The 19,460-nt window shown below is 34.7% G+C and overlaps 1 protein-coding gene across 1 annotated transcript in view; it reads left to right on the forward strand.

Moving 5' to 3' along the window:
• Positions 1-19,460, forward strand: part of KCNT2 (potassium sodium-activated channel subfamily T member 2) — a 198,164-nt gene that overhangs the window by 75,108 nt on the left and 103,596 nt on the right. Inside the window, exons 8-9 of the mRNA XM_032591711.1 lie at positions 15,565-15,714; positions 18,020-18,249. Of these exons, the coding sequence (XP_032447602.1) occupies positions 15,565-15,714; positions 18,020-18,249 (380 nt within the window). The remainder of the gene's footprint in view (positions 1-15,564; positions 15,715-18,019; positions 18,250-19,460) is intronic.

Genomic DNA, 19,460 nt, shown 5'->3' on the forward strand with positions numbered 1-19,460 from the left:
TAGAGAGAGAGAGAGAGAGAGAGAGAGAGAGAGAGCGAGCCCAAATAGAGGAGAGTGGGCCAGGGGAGATTGAGAGAGAATCCCAAGCAGTCTCTCTGCTCAGTGTTGAGGAAAGTGGGTGGCTTAAATAATAGAAATTCAGTTTCGCAGTCCTGGAGGTTGGAAGTCCAAAATCAAGATAGTGGCCGGTTCGTTTTCTCCTGGGGCTTCTCTCCAGGCTTGCAGATGGCTATCTTCTCATTGTGTCCTTACGTGGTCTTGCCTATGTGAGCATGTATCTCTCAAGTCTCTTTGTGTGGCCAGATCTCTCTTATGAAGACACCAGATTGGACTAGGGCTCACACTAAGAGCCCCATTTCAACTTAATTACTTCCTTAAAGGCTGTGTCACATTCTGAAGAATTAAGGGTTAGGACTTTAACATACGATTTTGTAGGGGGATAAAATTCATCCATAACAGCTTTGGAGTTGGGAGATACCATGGGTTTTATTGGAACACATCTATAGATTGTTATTATTTCCACTAGACAAACAGTTCTGCTGGTTCTGTGGAAACCATTTTTTCATCATGGAAATTGAGGAAGATGGCATTGTCTGTGTTTCTCTAATAGTCATTTTTCCGTTTCTCCCATGAAAAACGTTTTTTAAAAAGGACTTCAAGATTAGAGGTCTGAATGGAAGTAATCACAAGAGAGATGCTGCTTATTTTTCTTTCATGTAAGTTAACGTGTACTGAAAATCTCCACAGAAATTCATTTTATTCGGTGTGTCTAAAATCTACTTGATTACCTGAGAAATGTAAAAGATCAATTGGAACAGTATTTTATTAGACATATTTTGAGCAATCTGGGTGTTGCTCTAGTCTGGCAGTACGCTGCTTGGAAAGCCTTTAGCAGCTCATCATTCATTATCAAATTAGATTCAAATATGTCCATTTAATTTAAGGCCCTCTATACTCTAGTCCTAATTTATTTTTATATCCTTATCTCCCATGATTCTCTTATATATATCATGTTCCCCAAATAGCATGATCCTAAATATACTTTGCGGTTTCCACCTTCTACATCTTTTTAAAAATGTTGATACTGTTGCATTGAATTCATTTCTTCTGGCTTTTCTGGAGGATTTTGCTAAATCAAAAATTCTATTTCCTCATGAATATTTTTAAACTTCCCAATTTAATGTGATTTTTCATTTTTATGAACTTGCATAGAATTTTAATATACCCTGCCCGAGTATGTATTATGTTTTTTTATGTATCTATTTTTTCCTGCTTAGTAGGCTATAATTTCATCAAGGTAGAGAACATGTTGTGCTCATTCTTATGCCTTCTAAGATGTTTTTCACAGCATGGATGCTCAATAAATATTAGTTAAATAAATGAAGTAAAGGATTCACTGAGATGATTCATTGAACCCCTTGCTTCAAACTAGTTTATGATCCACATGCCTTTGTCTGCTCTCCCTCATGAGACTCCGTTGAAATGATGACAGAGAAAGAAAAAATGATAAGCTTTCATTAATGAAAAATAAGTGAAAGGTGTAAGAAATTTCAATGAATTTCTGAGAGATGGAAAAAGGAATATTTTCTGATGAACTATTCCCCACCTCCCAGAAGGATTAGAGGCTGATGCACCAGGACAAAATGGCAGCTCCCAGTGAGGCTCTAGGGTACATGATCTCTAGAAAAACAAAGCAAATCTTCATTGAATTCCTGTGTACTGTACAAGTTACCCTTTTTCCATCCATCATAGTACCATTCCCTTGTAGTTAAGTTTAGTCAGACATTTATCACTGGGAAAAATCAGATTTTTTTCTGAACAAATTAGAAGAAAATGTCTGAATTATATGCTAGTAGACAGTTTGGAGTTGGGGTTCAATCTTCTATAATCAGGCATTTAGTGGCCCCAGACTAAATAGTGTGATCCCTTCCTGTTCACCATAAAGTGTAACCTGCCACTTAACAAAACATTTACAGACAAAGGAATCCGTTTAATATCCCTATACCTCATACTTAGAAGTTTGAAATATGGCTCCTGCAATTTGTTGACTATCAGCATGCAGTATGAAATTACGGAAATAAATCCAGCCAGATGGAAACAGCTATCTCTATTCTCACTGGAATTGTTTTGGATCCATAGGGAAATAGGAAAATTTGGTCTTACACTCACCAGTTAAAAAAAAAGTCAAAATTCAAAAAGAATCAAATATATTTTTTGAAACAAAGTCTCCATAAACAAGAAAATATTTTAAATATATTTTTAATAAATAGAGAAGTATACATAATAGTTTAGAAGAATATTGAAGGTTATAAAAGGATGATGATGACTGTTTAAAGGAATAAGATGCTGAGGAAATTTTTTTTGTTTGTAGAATTTTTATTTTTCAGAATCCTTAACTTAAATGTCTGTTGACATTTCTGGAGGATTGGATTTTCTTTGTAATAATAAGAAAAAACCCATAACAAATAAGGACAGATCTAGAATAGTTTAAAATAATTACAATTATTATTCTCAGGAAGATTTAAGAAGACCAGAGTTATGGTGTACAAATAGAAAGTAAAAAAGACCTTTTGAAATTAACAGAGTGCTGAAATTAAAATTTAATAAAATTCAGTAAACTCCTACAACTCAACAGCAAAATAAATCTGATTAGGGTATGAGCGGAGGATCTGAATAGATATTTTTCAAAGAAGACATAGATAGCCAACAGGTACATCAAAAGGTGCTCAACACCGCTAATCATCAAGGAAATACAAATAAAAACCATAACAAGATTACCACCTCATGCTTAGGCTATTATCAAAAAGACAAAAAATAACAAGTGTTGGCTAGGGTGTGGAGAAAAGGGAATTCTTGTATACTGAAGGTGCTAACGTACAATGGTGCAGCCACTATGAAAAACAATATGGAAGTTCCTAAAAGAAAATGAAAGATAGAACTACTGTATGATCCAGCAATTCCACTTCTGGGTATTTATTCAAAGGAAATGAAAAGACTAACTTGAAAAGGTATCTTGCATTCCCATGTTCATTGCAGCATTATTTGTAATTGCTGGGGTATGGAAATGGCATAAGTGCCTATTGAATAAATGAACGGATAAGTAAGTTGTGCTATGCATGTGTGCGCGTGTGCACACACAGAGTAGAATACTATTTAGCCATAAGAAAGAATGAAATCTTGCCATTGGTGACAATGATGGACCTGAGGGCACTACACTAAGTGGAATAATTCAGATAGAGGAAGACGAATATCATAGGATCTCACTTACATATGGAATTAAAAAAACAAAAACAAAAACAAAAAAACCCCAGAAAGCCAGCCTCATAGATACAGAGAATAGATTGGTGGTTGTCATGGGGCGGGCAATGGAGTTGGCAAAATGGGTGAAAAGGGTTAAAAGATGCAAACTTAGTTATAAAATAAGTAAATCATGGGGATTTTATATACAGCATGGTGACTATAGTTAATAATACTGGATTTCATATTTGAAAGTGGGTAAAAGTAGATCTTAAAAGTCCTCATCACAAGAAAAAAATTCATAACTATGTATGATGATGGATACTGGACTTTTTGTGGTGATCACTGTGCAATATATACACATATAAAATTATTATGGTATATACCTAAATTTAGAATAATGTTATATGTCAATTATACCAAAATAAAAATTTTTCAAAAAAAAAGTTTTGAAAGAAATATCATAGAAAGTTTGAGGATTTCAGATAAAAGGACAGAGATAGAATGCATAAGAAAAAGGATTTGCAGTGCAGGTCAGTCCAAGAGAAATAATATCTGATTTAGTGGAAGTTCCAGAGAACATGGAGAAAATGGAATGTAAGAAATTATGACAGAATAAGGGAGATTCAGATCTTTAAATTGACAAGAGTCTCTTGCTGTAAATTATAATGAATGAAAAAGAACTATACCTAGATGCATACATAGCATTGCCAAATTACAGAGCAATAATGGTGAAGAAAAACTTCTTAAAACTTGTACAAATGGGGGGAAATCTTAGTATTGACTAGTGTTCTTAACTTTATACAAGAGTATCTACTTACCAAGTTTAATTGTAAAGAGATTTATGGAGGAATATGGATAACACTGAGCAAGAAAGTTGACCTCTATCTTGGCTAAACTGACACAAACAATTTCCCCTGCTACTCCACACAACTAACCAGGTAAAAATCCTAGAACCATACTACCTCTGCAACAAAATGGATGCCACTTGCCCGTCTGTTTCCTCATTTAGCTCTCTACCAAAGTAAATCCTGCATTTGTGTCTGATTGATGGGACCCAGGTCACATGTCTGCATCATAGCTAAAACCAAAAATTCCTAAAAGTTATGGTCAAGATAAGAAAAGTCAGACACTGGGTCTCAGGAAAAGACTACACTAGATTAAAAGCTACATCACAATGTGATGTGGCAAAGGAGGTATCTGTTTTCTCTCCCAGCTGAAAAACAAAACAAACCGAAACAAACCAAAACAAAACAACAACAAAAAAATGGCAATCATAAACTCCGAGAAAAAAAAGGAACTAAAATAAAGCCAATTAAAGTGTGCCATAATACTGAATAACATGTTGGTTGGTAAGGAAAGAGTAATTTTTAAAATAGTCACTATTGAATAACTTAGGGTACTATGGTGAAGCTTTCATAATTATAGAATTCCCTTTAGCTCTTAAGTGAACTATGTTGTAATAATCATAATAATGTGATCACAGCACAGTTTCTCTTCTTTTCCAGCTTTATTGAGGTATAATTGACAAAATCATTGTGTAAGTTTAAGGTGTACAACATGTCCTCTCTCTTTTTTTTTAATTTAATGTTTATTTTTGAGAGAGAGAACTAGTGGGAGAGAGGCAGAGAGGGAGAGAGGGAGACAGGGAATCTGAAGCAGGTTCCACACTATCAGCGCAAAACTCAAACCCACGATCCATGAGATCATTGACCTGAGTGGAAGTTGGATGCTCAACCAGCTGAGCCACTGAGATGCCCCTCTGTTTTTAATCTTAAGCCATTGACTTTTTACAGCTAGTGAACAAAGTATAAATATTTGTAATTTCAACAATGTAGAAAAAAATTGTACAGCGAATAACGGTTTAGAATAAAAGTAGGGAGAAGATGTGGAAGGGAAGAGGGTCATTAATATCCTCAGGTTACATAATGGAAATCAAGACTGGATATAGTTAGTGTAACAGAGTTAAAGTGTGTTATTTAAAGTTAAAATGTAACTAGTGGATCTGAAGTTTCAAACCTAATCACCAATGAACCAACTTATGTTAGCAGATAGGTTTTATTTGGCCACCAGCCTGATGTAAATATTTTTTTTTTTTTGAATTTGCCTTTTCAGCAGGCATGTAACAGCCAACCCACCCAAGCCTGCACACTCCCCATTGTGTCACATCTGGCCTGATTTAAGCATTTATTTTACTAACCTGCTCTGTGGACACTAGAGTTGCAGAATAACTCTGGAAGAGGAATCCCAAAGAGGAATTAAAAATGGTAGTATCGTTATCTGAACAGCACCTGTGGGGACTTGTGAGATCATTCTTTTGTCTCATACCTCAGAGAAGGCAGTCAATAGACAGTGCCTAATACTGATTATAGTGATAAAGCTTCAGAGCATTATCATTAAGAAATACCTTAAAACTCTGCATTAAGCTGAAGATTTGGAAGCTTTTTCTTTCTTTTTTTTTTTTTTTTTTTGGTTAAAATTTGAGGTTTGGATGAAATAACATGCTAAAAATAGCACTGAGTTAAAATATTGTTATGTTTTGGCCATTAATTCATTGTATAAATAATAAGTGCATGCATCCATACAGTATAAGGCACTGTGTTAGAAGTTTGGGAAACGCAAAGCACAAGTACATTCTTGTTTAAAAAATTTTTTTTTAATGTTTATTTTTGAGAAAGAGAGAGAGAGGCAGAATGTGGGCAGGGGAAGGGCAGAGCGAGGGAGACAGAATCTGAAGCAGGCTTCATGCTCTGAGCTGTCAGCACAGAGCCCAACACAGGGCTCAAACTCAGACTGTGAGATCATGACCTGAGCCAAAGTCAGACACCCAACCGACTGAGCCACCCAGGTGCCCCGAGAACAAGTACATTCTGATGAGAAAAGACTAATATTCAATACAGGGTAGAACACAATGTAAACATGGCTTATATATGGATTTGGGACATATTATAAACTTCCCCTAGATTTATTTTATTAATGAAATATCTTCTCTCTGTGGTAAGATTACCTTTGCATACCTTGAGAATAAATCAAATGACAACATGGGAAAACAGTGAACAAATCTCCTAGTTACAAATAATTTTAAAAGGGCAAAAAAAAAAAAAGATACTCAAATGGCAAAATGTAGATAATAACAGCAGGAGCTTCTGAAACTCCTATATCCCCAAATATTAGTGTTTATGGTATATAACTTCCCTGGGAAATTCACAATGGTGTTCTAAACTAAAGGGATAGATAGAGTAGCACTATGTATGTGTACAAGGGCATAAAGTACTTTATTAGAAGCTGAGTGTATGGTTTTCAGTAAACAAGCAGGCTGTGTTCTGAGAAAGAAAGGGGTAAGTGCACTTCAGGTATGAATTTGTATTCATTCTGATGGAGAACAGTTTAAAATCAGTGGGCTCTGACTTCATAGTAGCATGAAAGAGCTGAGAATGATGTTCATTATGACAGAAGAATTTACCTTTTCACCTGACAGTTTGAAAAGTAGATGAAAAATCTTTACAGAATTTTAGGATTTTTGTGTGTGTGATAATTAGGCAGCTTTCTGAATTAAGTGAGCATTTCAGAAAATCACATTGGAGTAAGGGCAATGGCTTTTGGCCCACCTTCAAGTATAGTGGGCCCTTTAGATTTAACGTTTAAGCTGTATTTCACTTTTTCTTGAAGTAGATCCCTTTCAAAAGAGTGTTCATTGTTTAAGGTCACTATTAACAATGTTTGAAAGCTGGTGCATCTGGGTGGCTCAGTCCACTAAGCGTCCAACTCTTGGTTTTGGCTTAGGTCATCATCTCATGGTTCGTGAGTTTGAGCCCTGCATCAGGCTCTGTGCTGACAGTGCATAGCCTGCTTGGTATTCTCGCTCTCTCCCTCTCTCTCTGCCCCTCCCCTACTCTCTTTCTCTCTATCAAAATAAATAAATAAACTTAAAAAATTTTTTAAAAATATTTGAAAGCTATATGGCATTTTTCTATTCTCCCCATCCCAACAATTTTTCTTTTCCCAAGAATGGCAAACAGCTTTCCAGTTCCATCTAGTGGTAGAAAGTTGATTAGCATCCACTGACTTGATTTAATGTTAGGACTCAGATTTCTATTTTGGTGTCTGATGACATAAAAAGCTGGGGAAGTTCAGTTGTTCAAGAGTAGGAATGCATAAGCCTCTTCCTGGTAGACCAAGACATCTTAATCTTGTGTTTTATTACTTTTTCTATATTTTCTTTTTAGATAAGAGAACCATATTTGTATGTCAGTTCTGTCTTCAGATTAACAAGAATAAATGTGCATCAAAGTCGTGTGTTAGCTGTTTCTTTTGTATCCTCCCTGTTTTGGAAGCTTCTGTATATTCTAATATACACTTTCCACCTATAAATTACAATTATGTTTCCAGTGACACAGGCTACAGTTTGTCAAAATCATTTCTTTGGCCTACAGTCTTCACTGTAGATTCCTGAGGTTGATAGTAAAGGCAAGATTGTAGTACAATTTAAATAACTTGATTTTTAAATAATGTAACAGTTTGGGACCATTATGAGTTAATGCAATTCATGTGTGTTTGCAGAAAAGCACCCTGTAAAGAATATAAATAACTATGTGCAAGCAAGCAGACATTAAATTGGGGAAACACAACAGTATAAAATTAAATAAAATGTATTAATTTTAATTAGATTTAAACCTTTGGGTTTTAAATCTACTTTCAATCAATACAATGAGGTAACAAATATCTTCTTGAAAATGGAGCATCAATAAGGAAATTTTATTTTATTTAACATTTCAACTCTAAATCTAAATGACATCCTTTTCCTAAGGTAAAAATTTCCACCTAAGTTATATGTGAAGCCTTTTATTACATAGTGAAGAATGGATTTATATCAAAGATACCTTATGACAAGGTGCTTTTTATTCCTACTGATGTGAAAGTAATTTAGTTTGATAAAAAAATAGGTATATAAAAACAACTAATTTGGCAATCTGTGTGGATTTCTACTAATGATTACATTTTATAACCTTGAAGGTAGGGCTTCATAATATCATGCTTACTCTTCTTGACTTTACCTATAGTTTTGTGGCATGCTTATATGCATACAGAAAATATGAAAATAAAATCGAATTTTATTTTCTAAAAGTTATTAGTATGAGTTTTTTTTTAAAAAAATACCATCCATTTTTATAAGAAAATAGGAATTTGTCAGTAGAATAAGGTTTTATGATGTTTTTGTTTTTAATGCCAACTCTGTTATTGGGCAGAGCAGTTCAGCACATTCCTGAACTAGAAAGAGATTATGTACTATAATACAATTTCAACCTCTTCTATCTGGCACAGGAAATTCCAGTTAAATCCTTGTTTTTCCCTTTGGGAAAATTTGAGGTGGAGAAACTTCCAGAGACAAAATTATGTAAAATTCTTTTACTGCATTCAGAAGCCTGCATTAAATACATTTCTGCAAAGAGCAGACTCAAGTACTTACTAACAGTCCTCCTTACACTTGGTTGACCGTGTTAAAGCTCAGGAGATTGGTATGTGAGTTAATTTGCTTTCTGGCAATAAATACCCATTTGCCTTGAAGGTATAATCATAGATTAATGAGGAATGTGCAACTTGCATCTAAAAGAAAAATAAAATCAGTTGTCAGAATTGATTTATGTATCATCCAGAAGTTAACTGGAACAAATTTTCCCAGATATTTCTAACTTAGGAAAACTAAACAGAATTGAGCAAATATACTATTTTTACACCAATACTTACTATATTGGGAGGGACTTTTCATGCCCCCCAATTGGTGAAAGAGGAGATTAGAGAGGGGGATGGATAGAGGAGTACAGTGCTCTTGCACCTACCCCAGCCATGTGAGGAGAAGTACAAAAGAATTATGCATTACTCATGGAGAATAGGGCTGTCTGCAGGAAGTGGGAACTAGCATCTCATCCTTTAGTTGGACATTTGCTTATATTGTTTCCTGTGATTAATTGAACATGAGGAAAAAAGAATTAGAGAAAAATGGCAGAGCTAGAAGACAGCCTTCAATTCCATGCATGGGTTTTCCACAGCATGACTGATAGCTTAAAAAGATCTGAGCCATATTCCTGGTACCCCATCTGAGTGTGTTGGTCACAAGGTGAGGAAACTCAAGCAGTTAGATTGTAGGATGTACCACTGGTAAATAAGATGAGGGAAAGTGGAAGAGACTTTCTTATTGGTGATCATATACCAAAGTACAGCCCTCACTCCCCATGAAGGGATATTCACATGTGCCTACAAGACCCTTTATAGTGATTACTAATTAGAATTACTTTGAGGAGCAGCAACATCCTGTGGAGACTCAGCCTGAACTGGTAGGATTGAAATTTCAGATGGGGTGAGACTGAGCTTTTTAGTAACTGAACACGATTTGAAAGAAATGGGACCTGCCCAAGATATTATTATAAGACAGGAATGGGGGATTTGACAGGACATGCTTAGAAGGCTACAAGGTCTTGAAGACTTTGACAAAGGGTTAGTTTATTCACTTGACTAGGCGTTTTTTCCCCCTTTCTCCTAAGGAATTGTCTATCACCTTTCCTTCCACTTCTCTTTAAAAAAAAAAAAACCAAAAAATCACTCAGACATTTGTTTAGAGTTTAGAATGCATAGGAGAGCAGACACAAGCTTTGTTTCCTTCTAAGCTGCCTCATCTAAGTTTTTTCAAGGCTCTCCTGACTCTAGTTTTGGGTGCATGCATTTTACAGCATATCTCTTTATGCAGGGGAAATAGATATCTCAAAGAGGTTCTTTCAAATATGAAGCATATACTGTTACTCTGTACTCCATTTATTGTCTTAATAGAATATTTCATTTTCATATTCCTATCAGTTTTCTTTTTCTACTATACTTTTATAAACAGCTGGAGATGCCAATGATTTTGAAAATAAAGGTGGACATAAACTAGTTTAGGAAGCATTGATTACCAGTAAGTTTTCAGTAAAAATCTTAGAACATCCTAAAAAGGGTATGGAGTAAACTAGGCTGTACTGTTTTACAGGTTGCAATATACTTTGAGCTTGACAGTAAGTAAATGCACAAACCAATTATTTTCCCTAAAAGTTCATTTGCTTAGTGTAAACACATCTTCAATCTTCATTAAATGGCTTTTTGTAACTTTCACTAAGCTTTCCATTCTGTGTTTTTTGTCCCTAATATTTTTTGTGTTTTTACTGCTGCTGAGGTTAAATTTATTTCATGTCCATTAGCGATTGAGGAACTCCATGATTATTTTTTCTAATTCTAATGGCAAATTCATCATAGGGAAAGTAATTGGTTAGACCTAAAAAATGATTCTGGTGAGAAGACAGGTATTATATAATTAGGAAAGCAGAACATTTAGTAATTGAGCATAAAGAACATCGTTAGGTTATTCTTTGTTCATTTAACCAAACATTTATTAAGCACTTACACTGTGTCAGAATGGATGTCAGAGTCTCAAAAGTATAGTGGTAAACAAGACATGATCCCTTTCCTCATGTGGCTTATTTCACAGGGAAGCAAGACATTAAGGAGTAATTAATACAATTTAGTGTTACTATATCATGAACAAAGTACAGCACTGCAAAGCTAAGAAGTAATGAGTAAGCTATAGGTCAGAGAATGAGTAGAGCTTTGGAGATAGGACGAACACCCTTGTGAAGAGTCCAAAATATAAGAAAGAGTTTCTTGTTCAGGGTAAATTAAGGAGTGCTCATGGCTGGAACACACGAGAGAAAGAAGACAGAGGTAACAAATGAAATTTGAAAGGTAGGTATAGCATAGGTCCAGAGGGCTTTGTAATGATGATAAAGAAGTTCACATTTTTAAAATGGAAGGAGGAAGCCCTTTAAACATTTTCAACAGGAGAGTGACATGAACTGATTGGAGTTTTTGAAATTCAGTCTTCTGACAGCACCATAAATAGATTTGTAATGACCAATACTGGAGGCAAGGAGGCCAGACAGTGGGATAGGACTATTTGAAAAGTGTAAGAATTGATGGAGAAAGGGACAAGTGGTGAGATCAAGACCCACCTAGATGGTGGAATTAAAGAATTCTCTGGTATGAGAAGTTTGGAAATATCTTTTTATTTATGTGATTGTTTTCCTCCATTGAAAAATAATCTTGAATTGTTTCTGCCTATAAACATAAAGTAAGATAGATGAAGAGAAAATTTAGGGAGAATAGTAAATTGAAGACAAAGAAAAGGTTTTTTTATACGTCTACAGGCCGTAAAATGCCCTTTTTAAAAACAGAGATATAACTGCCAGGTAATATTACATTAATGTCAGATGTACAACATAATTCTCTCTCTCTATATGGGTATATGTATACACACATACACACATATATGTAGAGAGGAAATGATCATGCCAATAAGTCTAGTTAACATTCATCACCACACATACAATTTTTTTTCTTGTATGCCCAACTTTTGAGATTTACTCTCTTAGTAGCTTTCTAATATATAATATAGTATTATTAACTATAGTCCTCATGCTGTACATTATATTCCAGGACTTATTTAGCATATAAGTAGAAGTTTGTACTTTTTGCTCACCTTAACCTGTTTCACCCATCTCCCCAACTTCCCCTTTGGCAACCACCAGTCTGTTCTTTGAATCTAGGAGTTTACTTTTTGTTTACTTTTTTTTTAGATTCTACATCTAAATGAGACCATATGGTATTTGTCTTGGTGACTTATTTCACTTAGCTAATAACCTCAAGGTCCATCCACATTGTCACAAATGGCAGGATTTCCTTTTATATAGCTGAATAGTAACTCGTTATATATATTTACACCACATTTTCTTTATTCATTCATCCATCTACAAACTCTTTAGTTATTTCTATGCCTTGGTTCATGTAAACAATGCTGCAATGGACATGAGGTGCAGATATCTTTTTGAGTTAGTCCTGTTTTTCTTTTTTTGTGATGCAATTATAAATGTCTCAGACATTCAAAAGTTGTAAGATTATTGTCATTAACATCCAGGTGCCTAGCATTTCAGATTAAAAAAAAATAAACATTACAAATGTTTCTGAAGCCCACATATATTACCTCTGATTGACTTCTTTCTTTCCTAGGACTTAGTTAACTAAAATAACAAATCTGGAATCACTTCTTTTATTTAACATTTTATATTTGAGATTTCTCCATAATGTTTTATAATCAGTAGTACCTGCATTTTCACTCTTATCTTTATGGATTCTATTTATTTATTTGTTTATCCATATTTCTGATGGACATGGGTGCTCGAGATTTTTATATATTTTTTCTCTTCCATTAGCAAATTCTTTCTGGTCTACCTTCAGAACACACCCAGAGTCTAATCTGGTCCAAACCATCGTCATCTAGCTGGATCATTATATTAACCTCCTCATTGGTCATTACCCCATCTTCAGTCTCTTCTCAGCGTCCTGACCTGTGGGGATTTTTGTAAAATTTAAGTCAGAATCTTCTCCCATTCTGTAGGTTGCCTTATAGTTTTGCCGATTACTTCCTTCACCACACAGAAGCTTTTGATCTTGATGAAGTCCCAATAGTTTATGTTTGCCTTCATTTCCCTTGCTTTTGGGGACATGTCTAGTAGGATGGGTAGATGGGTGTTGGGTATTAGGAAGAGCACTTGTTGTGATGAGCACTGGGTGTTGTATGTGAATGATGAATCACTGAATTCTACTTCTGAAACCCATATTGCACTGCATGGTAGCTAACTAACATATAAACAATAAAAGAAGACAAAAAATTAAAGTCAGAATCTTTTGCACCCATCTTTGAAATCCTCCAGTGACTGCCAAATCATCCCAAGTACAAGTCCAAGTCATTGTAAAATTTTGTAAACCTCTATATGACCCCTCTCCCTTCCCAGTTATCTCTCTGGCCTCATTTTTTCTCCTCCCCTAACTCCAGCCAAACTGGCCTCTTTGTTCTTTGTTCTCTGCTTCAGGAAAGTACTTGTTGGTACTTCTGCCTGAAACAATATTCTCCTGAGTATTCCTATGGTTGCCTCTCCCACTCTCTTAAAGATTTTTACTCAAATGTCAACCTCCCAGCAATGCCTTCCTCAACCCTACCTTTTACTTTTCAATTCACTGCTCAAAATTATTCCCTCTCTGATTTTTCTCCCTACACTAATCACTTCCAACATAACACAGTTTGCTTCTTTTGTTTACTGTCAGTCTTCCTTCACTAGAGGCTTCAAACAAGAAAGCATTTTTTCTTTCTTAAGTGCAATAACTTGTGAATCTAGAACTTCCCTGACACAGCCTAGGTGCTTGATAAATATTTCATGTAGGAATTAATAAGTGAGAACTGAACTTACCCAATGATATTAAATGGCGTTATTAATTTCTTACATTTCTCAAAAAATTTACATGAGCTAAGAGGGGAACATTTTTATATATTTACAATTAGCTGAACCTAGAGATTCTTGGTTACCTATTAGGAATATATTTGAAGAAATCATAAAGATGTCTCCTGGCATGAAAACATAAAATAGCATGAGAAGAAGCAAATGATTTAAGGAAATCCATCTGAAATGTCCTTGTATAACCCTCTCCTTCTCAAGCTACAATATCGTTTTCCCATTTCAGCTGCTGGACTTAGATGTATGATTCTTTTGAATAGCTTTTAGTACCCTTGTATGACAATTATTTGACTCCATGCTACCTTTTGGATCTCAAATAAACCATGATGAATTACCGGCATCTTCTCTTACATTTCCAGCCCATTTAAATGGATTCTGTCTTTGCCAAGTATCATCTTGCCAAGTAGCACTGTGGTACATAACAAAGATGATTTTATTTTTGTTTGCCAAAAGGAATGTTTTCTCTACCAGGAACAGTTATTCCTAGAAAATAATAGTTAGATGTAGCCATATACAGGCTATAGTCAAAAAGTGTTTTTACTTTATTTTTCTACTTCCAAAAACATATTAAAATTATTACAGAAAAAAGAGTAAAGGTTTTAAAAGCATTAGTGTTCAATAGGTTGCCTGGGCTGCTTAAAGGTGTCTCCAGAATCTAGTAATGAGGAAAGTATAACAGCAAAATAATAATGGAAGCTAACATTTTCTGAGTGATTACTATGATCCCAACATCTGCTAAGTGATTTATTTGTATTACCTCATTTTATCTAACCCAGTGAGGCTGATACTGTTTTTTCACAGAAGAGGCAGAGAATCACTGAGAAGTTAAGTAACTCACACAAGATCTTAAAATTAGGATTCAGATCAGGCAATCAGACTCCAAGGTCTAGGCTCTTGACTCTTAAGCACAATTAAACATACCTGGGAACTATATGATTTTTTAAAACTTAGTTACTCTTCTAAATGTTAATAAATGTATTATCTCTAATAATCCTTTAGACAAAACTCAAGAGTTTAAAATGTTTTTAAAACCCTAAATATGACAAATATGATTTGTTATCTGCTTTTATCCATTCAAAATCTATAGACAATCTACTGAAATATTTTGATATTTATACATTTATCACTTTCCTCCTAGAATATGCATTTTTTGTGTTTATAGAGTCCATAAGCTTTATTCAGAAAAAGTAAATGAAATATATTATAAAAAATAGGAAAAAATAATTTTTCATAGGTTGACTTTTTTTATATATTTTCAAGGCCACTGAGGAGAGCCTTCCAGAAAATAGAAACTGTACTTTTTGTGATAAACTTATATTCTTTTAAAAAATACTTCTGGTGATTGAAGACCCTTTTATCTTGAAGAGGTATCTTTTCTTAACTGCTACATAATTGGAAGGAAGCCATTGCTATGATATGGACAGAAATTAAGAGTATGTTTTCTGTGAAATCAACTTGATAAATTGACATGTATGAATACATAATTATAAATACAAAGCAAAATCAGTTACCTACAGGGGCCAAATAGGTATCATAAATGAGATGAAGTAGGTGCCATGTTACTTAGACTATAAAACAAGTGTAATATGTAGGATATGCATGACAGGATAGACATAAACAGAAATTAAAATGAAATGCTATAAATGCTATATCTCATTGGTTCATGGTCAGGATAAATGTTTTCATTAACTGGAGTATGAAAAACTACTTTCTAGGATTGTGCCATCTTTCAAGCTTATTATATATTGTGTTAGTTTCAAAATTTTTGTAGTAATTCTTTGTGTTTGTAAATATCATCATTTAGAGCACCAGACATATACTTCTTTGCACTGTGTTTACTAATTCTTCCTGGGAGGAAACTCCAAATTATGTATGGCAACTGTTTTTTTGTTTTTTTAACTTCATTCACTGTGTTTTTCTCTTGGTGTGCGTGTATGTGTGTGTGCTTTTGTTGCAGAGAAGGCCAGCAGTCACCAGAACAGTGGCAGAAGATGTATGGTAGATGCTCTGGCAATGAAGTATACCACATTGTTTTGGAAGAAAGTACATTTTTTGCTGAATACGAAGGGAAGAGTTTTACATATGCCTCTTTTCATGCGCACAAAAAGTATGTTTCTGCTTCCAGAGTGGACTTAAAATATAAATCAATCATACCTTTTAAACACAGTTTTCTAAAATACAGCCCATATTGGTGCTCATGAATTCCAAGTATTATGGAATTTTTAATGTAATTACTGAGACATTTGAACTCTGAGCTTCTGTATGATCTCTATAAGTTAATATTGTTAGGTATAAAGTATAACTTAGTAGGAATATTGACTTTAGTAACTTCTTTTTAAGGTTGATTTTGAGAGAGACAGACACAGTGCAAGTAAGGTAGGGGCAGAGAGAGAGAGAGGGAAAGAAACCCAAGCAGTCTCCATGCTGCCAGTGCAGAGCGTGACATGGGGCCTGAACCTATGAAACCTTGAGATCATGACCCCAGCCAAAACCAAGAGTCAGATGCTTAACTGACTGAGCCACCTAGGTGCCTCGACTTTAGTGATTTTTAAATTGTCTTTAACATATTTTAATCTATTAATGGGGCGCCTGGATGGCTCAGTTGGTTAAGTGTCTGACTTCAGCTCAGGTCATGATCTCGTGGTTCTTGAGTTTGGGACCCCTTGTCGGGCTCTGTGCTGACAGCTCAGAGCCTGGAGCCTGCTCAGGATTCTGTGTCTCCCTCTCTTTGCCCCTCCCCCGCTCACACTCTGTGTGTCTCTCTCTCTCTCTCTCTCAAATAAATAAACATTAAAAAACTATTAAAAATATTTTAATCCATTAGGAATTTACAAATAAATGAAATGAATCTTATTTGGAGATCTAATTATAAAGTGTTGTTTAAACATGTAAACAAAGGGGTCACCTGGGTGGCTCAGTTGAATGTATGACCTCAGCTCAGGTCTAGATCTCTTAGTTCTTGACTTCAAGCCCCACATCAGCTCCCTGCTGTCAGCACAGAGCCTGCTTGGGATCTTCTATGTCTGACTCTGCCCCTCCCCAGCTTGCACGTGCCCTCTCTCTCTCTCAAAAATAAACATTTAAAAAATGTAAACAAAGTCATAATAACATTTATAAAAACTAGACATTTAAAAAAAACTTTCTTTGTCCAGAGAAATAAGTTAAAAAGTAATCAGTAGTATCTTCTAATTCAAACATGAAACATAATTTTTTTTCCTTTTTGAGAAAAATTATTTACTGAAGAAATACAAATGTATGTTTATAATGAAAGTAATATATTATCAGTATTATAAATATATTGATAAAACATTTTTAGGGTTTATTTATATCTAGTATATTCTACTAATGTAATATTTTATGTATTACACTTAAATTCTCCATGTGATTCTATCCATACATACTAAATATACTTTTGATGTTTAAAAAATATTTAGTTTATAAATAATTTGTATTCAATAGATTTATGTGTAACACTATAAGACATATTGAAATAAAAACATTCAGGGCATTTTCTGTTTGGAGCATAACCTGAAAAAGTATAAAAGCAATTATTAATATGTGTTCAATTTAGTGCTTGATATTTCTACTAATTAAGCTGTGCACCTATTCAGACTATTAAATTTTTTATTCCTAAAATTCAGAGTAAACCAAATATGGTAGACACAGAACTAAAAGAAATTTAGGGACCCTGATTCTTTGTGATGTGACATTGGTAAGTTTCTTCCTCTCCTTTAGGCCAATGGCTTTCAATTTTTTTTGACTAAGTAATATTGTTTTATGATTTTTGATCAAATGAAAATACATATTTAAGGAAAGACCCAATACACACACACTTTATAAAAAAAATTCTTACCCTTCCTAATGATATACGTGCTGATGTTTTCTATTATCTTTTATTCTCTTCTGCTTTATTTAGGTGAACATATACATACATACATATATATTGTTATAATCAACTAAATTGATTTCACAACACACTAAGGACATAGTTTCTTTTCCTGTGAAAATAGGGAAGTCTTGAGAATCTTGAGTCTTGAACTTTTAGGATCTTTTCAAAACGCTTTAAAAGGCTTTGATTTGCTGGAGCGCCTGGGTGGCTCAGTTGGTTAAGCGTCCGACTTCAGCTTAGGTCATGATCTCAGTTTGTGGGTTCGAGCTCCATGTCGGGTTCTGTGCTGACAGCTCAGAGCTGGGAGCCTGCTTCAGATTCTGTGTCTCCCTCTCTCTTCTGCTTCTCCCTAGCTCATGCTCTGTCTCTTTCTGTCTCAAAAGTAAGTAAAAGGCTTTGATTTGGGTTTTAATTTTCCTCTGCCTTATAACAGTTTGCTAATATGAAAACTTAAAAACAAACAATAACTAAGAGCTTGCTGAATCACAATTCTTAAACTTTTATTTATTTATTTTACATTAAGGTTTGGCGTCTGCTTGATTGGTGTTCGGAGGGAGGATAATAAAAACATTTTGCTGAATCCAGGCCCTCGATGTATTATGAATGCTACAGATATATGTTTTTATATTAATATTACCAAAGAAGAGAATTCAGCATTTAAAAACCAAGACCAGCAGAAAAAAAGCAATGTATCAAGGTCATTTTATCATGGACCTTCTCGATTACCTGTACATAGCATAATTGCCAGCATGGGTAAGTATAAATAAATTTGAAAATATCATTAGTTTCTTTCTTTTTTTTTTTTTTTTTAATTTTTTTTTTCAACGTTTATTTATTTTTGGGACAGAGAGAGACAGAGCATGAACGGGGGAGGGGCAGAGAGAGAGGGAGACACAGAGTCGGAAACAGGCTCCAGGCTCTGAGCCATCAGCCCAGAGCCCGACGCAGGGCTCGAACTCACGGACCGCGAGATCGTGACCTGGCTGAAGTCGGACGCTTAACCGACTGCGCCACCCAGGCGCCCCTAGTTTCTTTCTTTAAAAGCGCATAATAAATATACTCCAATGTTTGTTAAAATTTCAACATCAAATTTAGAAACTACTTGTGTATATTATAAATTTGGTGTAGCTGCATATACAGATCAAAGTTTCTAAGCTGTTAAACTGGTAAGAAATGTAGCTAATTCAAAATTGCCAACAATTGTTTCATATTTTTGATTGTAATATGAATACCCAACACTTGTGTATTTCTTTTGTAAGTTCTGTATCCAGTTATCAACAGAGGCTATTTCAGATATTCACCATTTTTCTCAAAACTCTTCTTCCATCCTCCATCTCAGGATTGAAGTTAGGTTTTATAACCTAGAAGTTAAAAAAAAAAAAAGGAAATAGATCCAGAAAAATAAGAATTTCCTTTAAAATTTGCCACCAAACTACCTACAAGCCCACAAACATTCAGTTTTTGTCACAAGGAAATGTGTCCTTTCTTTTAACATTTAACATTTTAATAGGAATGTCATCACTTATATAGTGGGCCCCTCTCTTTTACCTCTTCTGGAACCTCACCTGTGTTTTGATTCATCCTCATTACCTAACTTTATTTTTTTCAAAATCATTGGCTCATTTCTCCTTCCTTTGTTTTTGTCTCTGTCTCTGTCTCTGTGTGTCTCTCTCTTCATAAACACACACACACACACACACACACACACACACACACCTGAACCTCTTGGAATGACATCTTCACAGGTAAATTCCTTGAAAGAGTTGTCTTCAGTTGCTGGCTTGTTGTCCCTTCATGCTCTACCCAGTTCAGTCTGAAATCTGCAGTCCTTATGTCACTACTCTGACAAAGTCATCACTCTTCTGTTTGTCACTAAATTCATTGAGCATCTTCACAGCATGGGACAGTTTTGACCATGTTCTTCCTGAAACACTCTAGTGCTTTTTCTCTGTATCGTGTACATT

This window comes from Lynx canadensis, chromosome F1, assembly GCF_007474595.2.
Source record: "Lynx canadensis isolate LIC74 chromosome F1, mLynCan4.pri.v2, whole genome shotgun sequence".
Lineage (NCBI taxonomy): Eukaryota > Metazoa > Chordata > Mammalia > Carnivora > Felidae > Lynx > Lynx canadensis.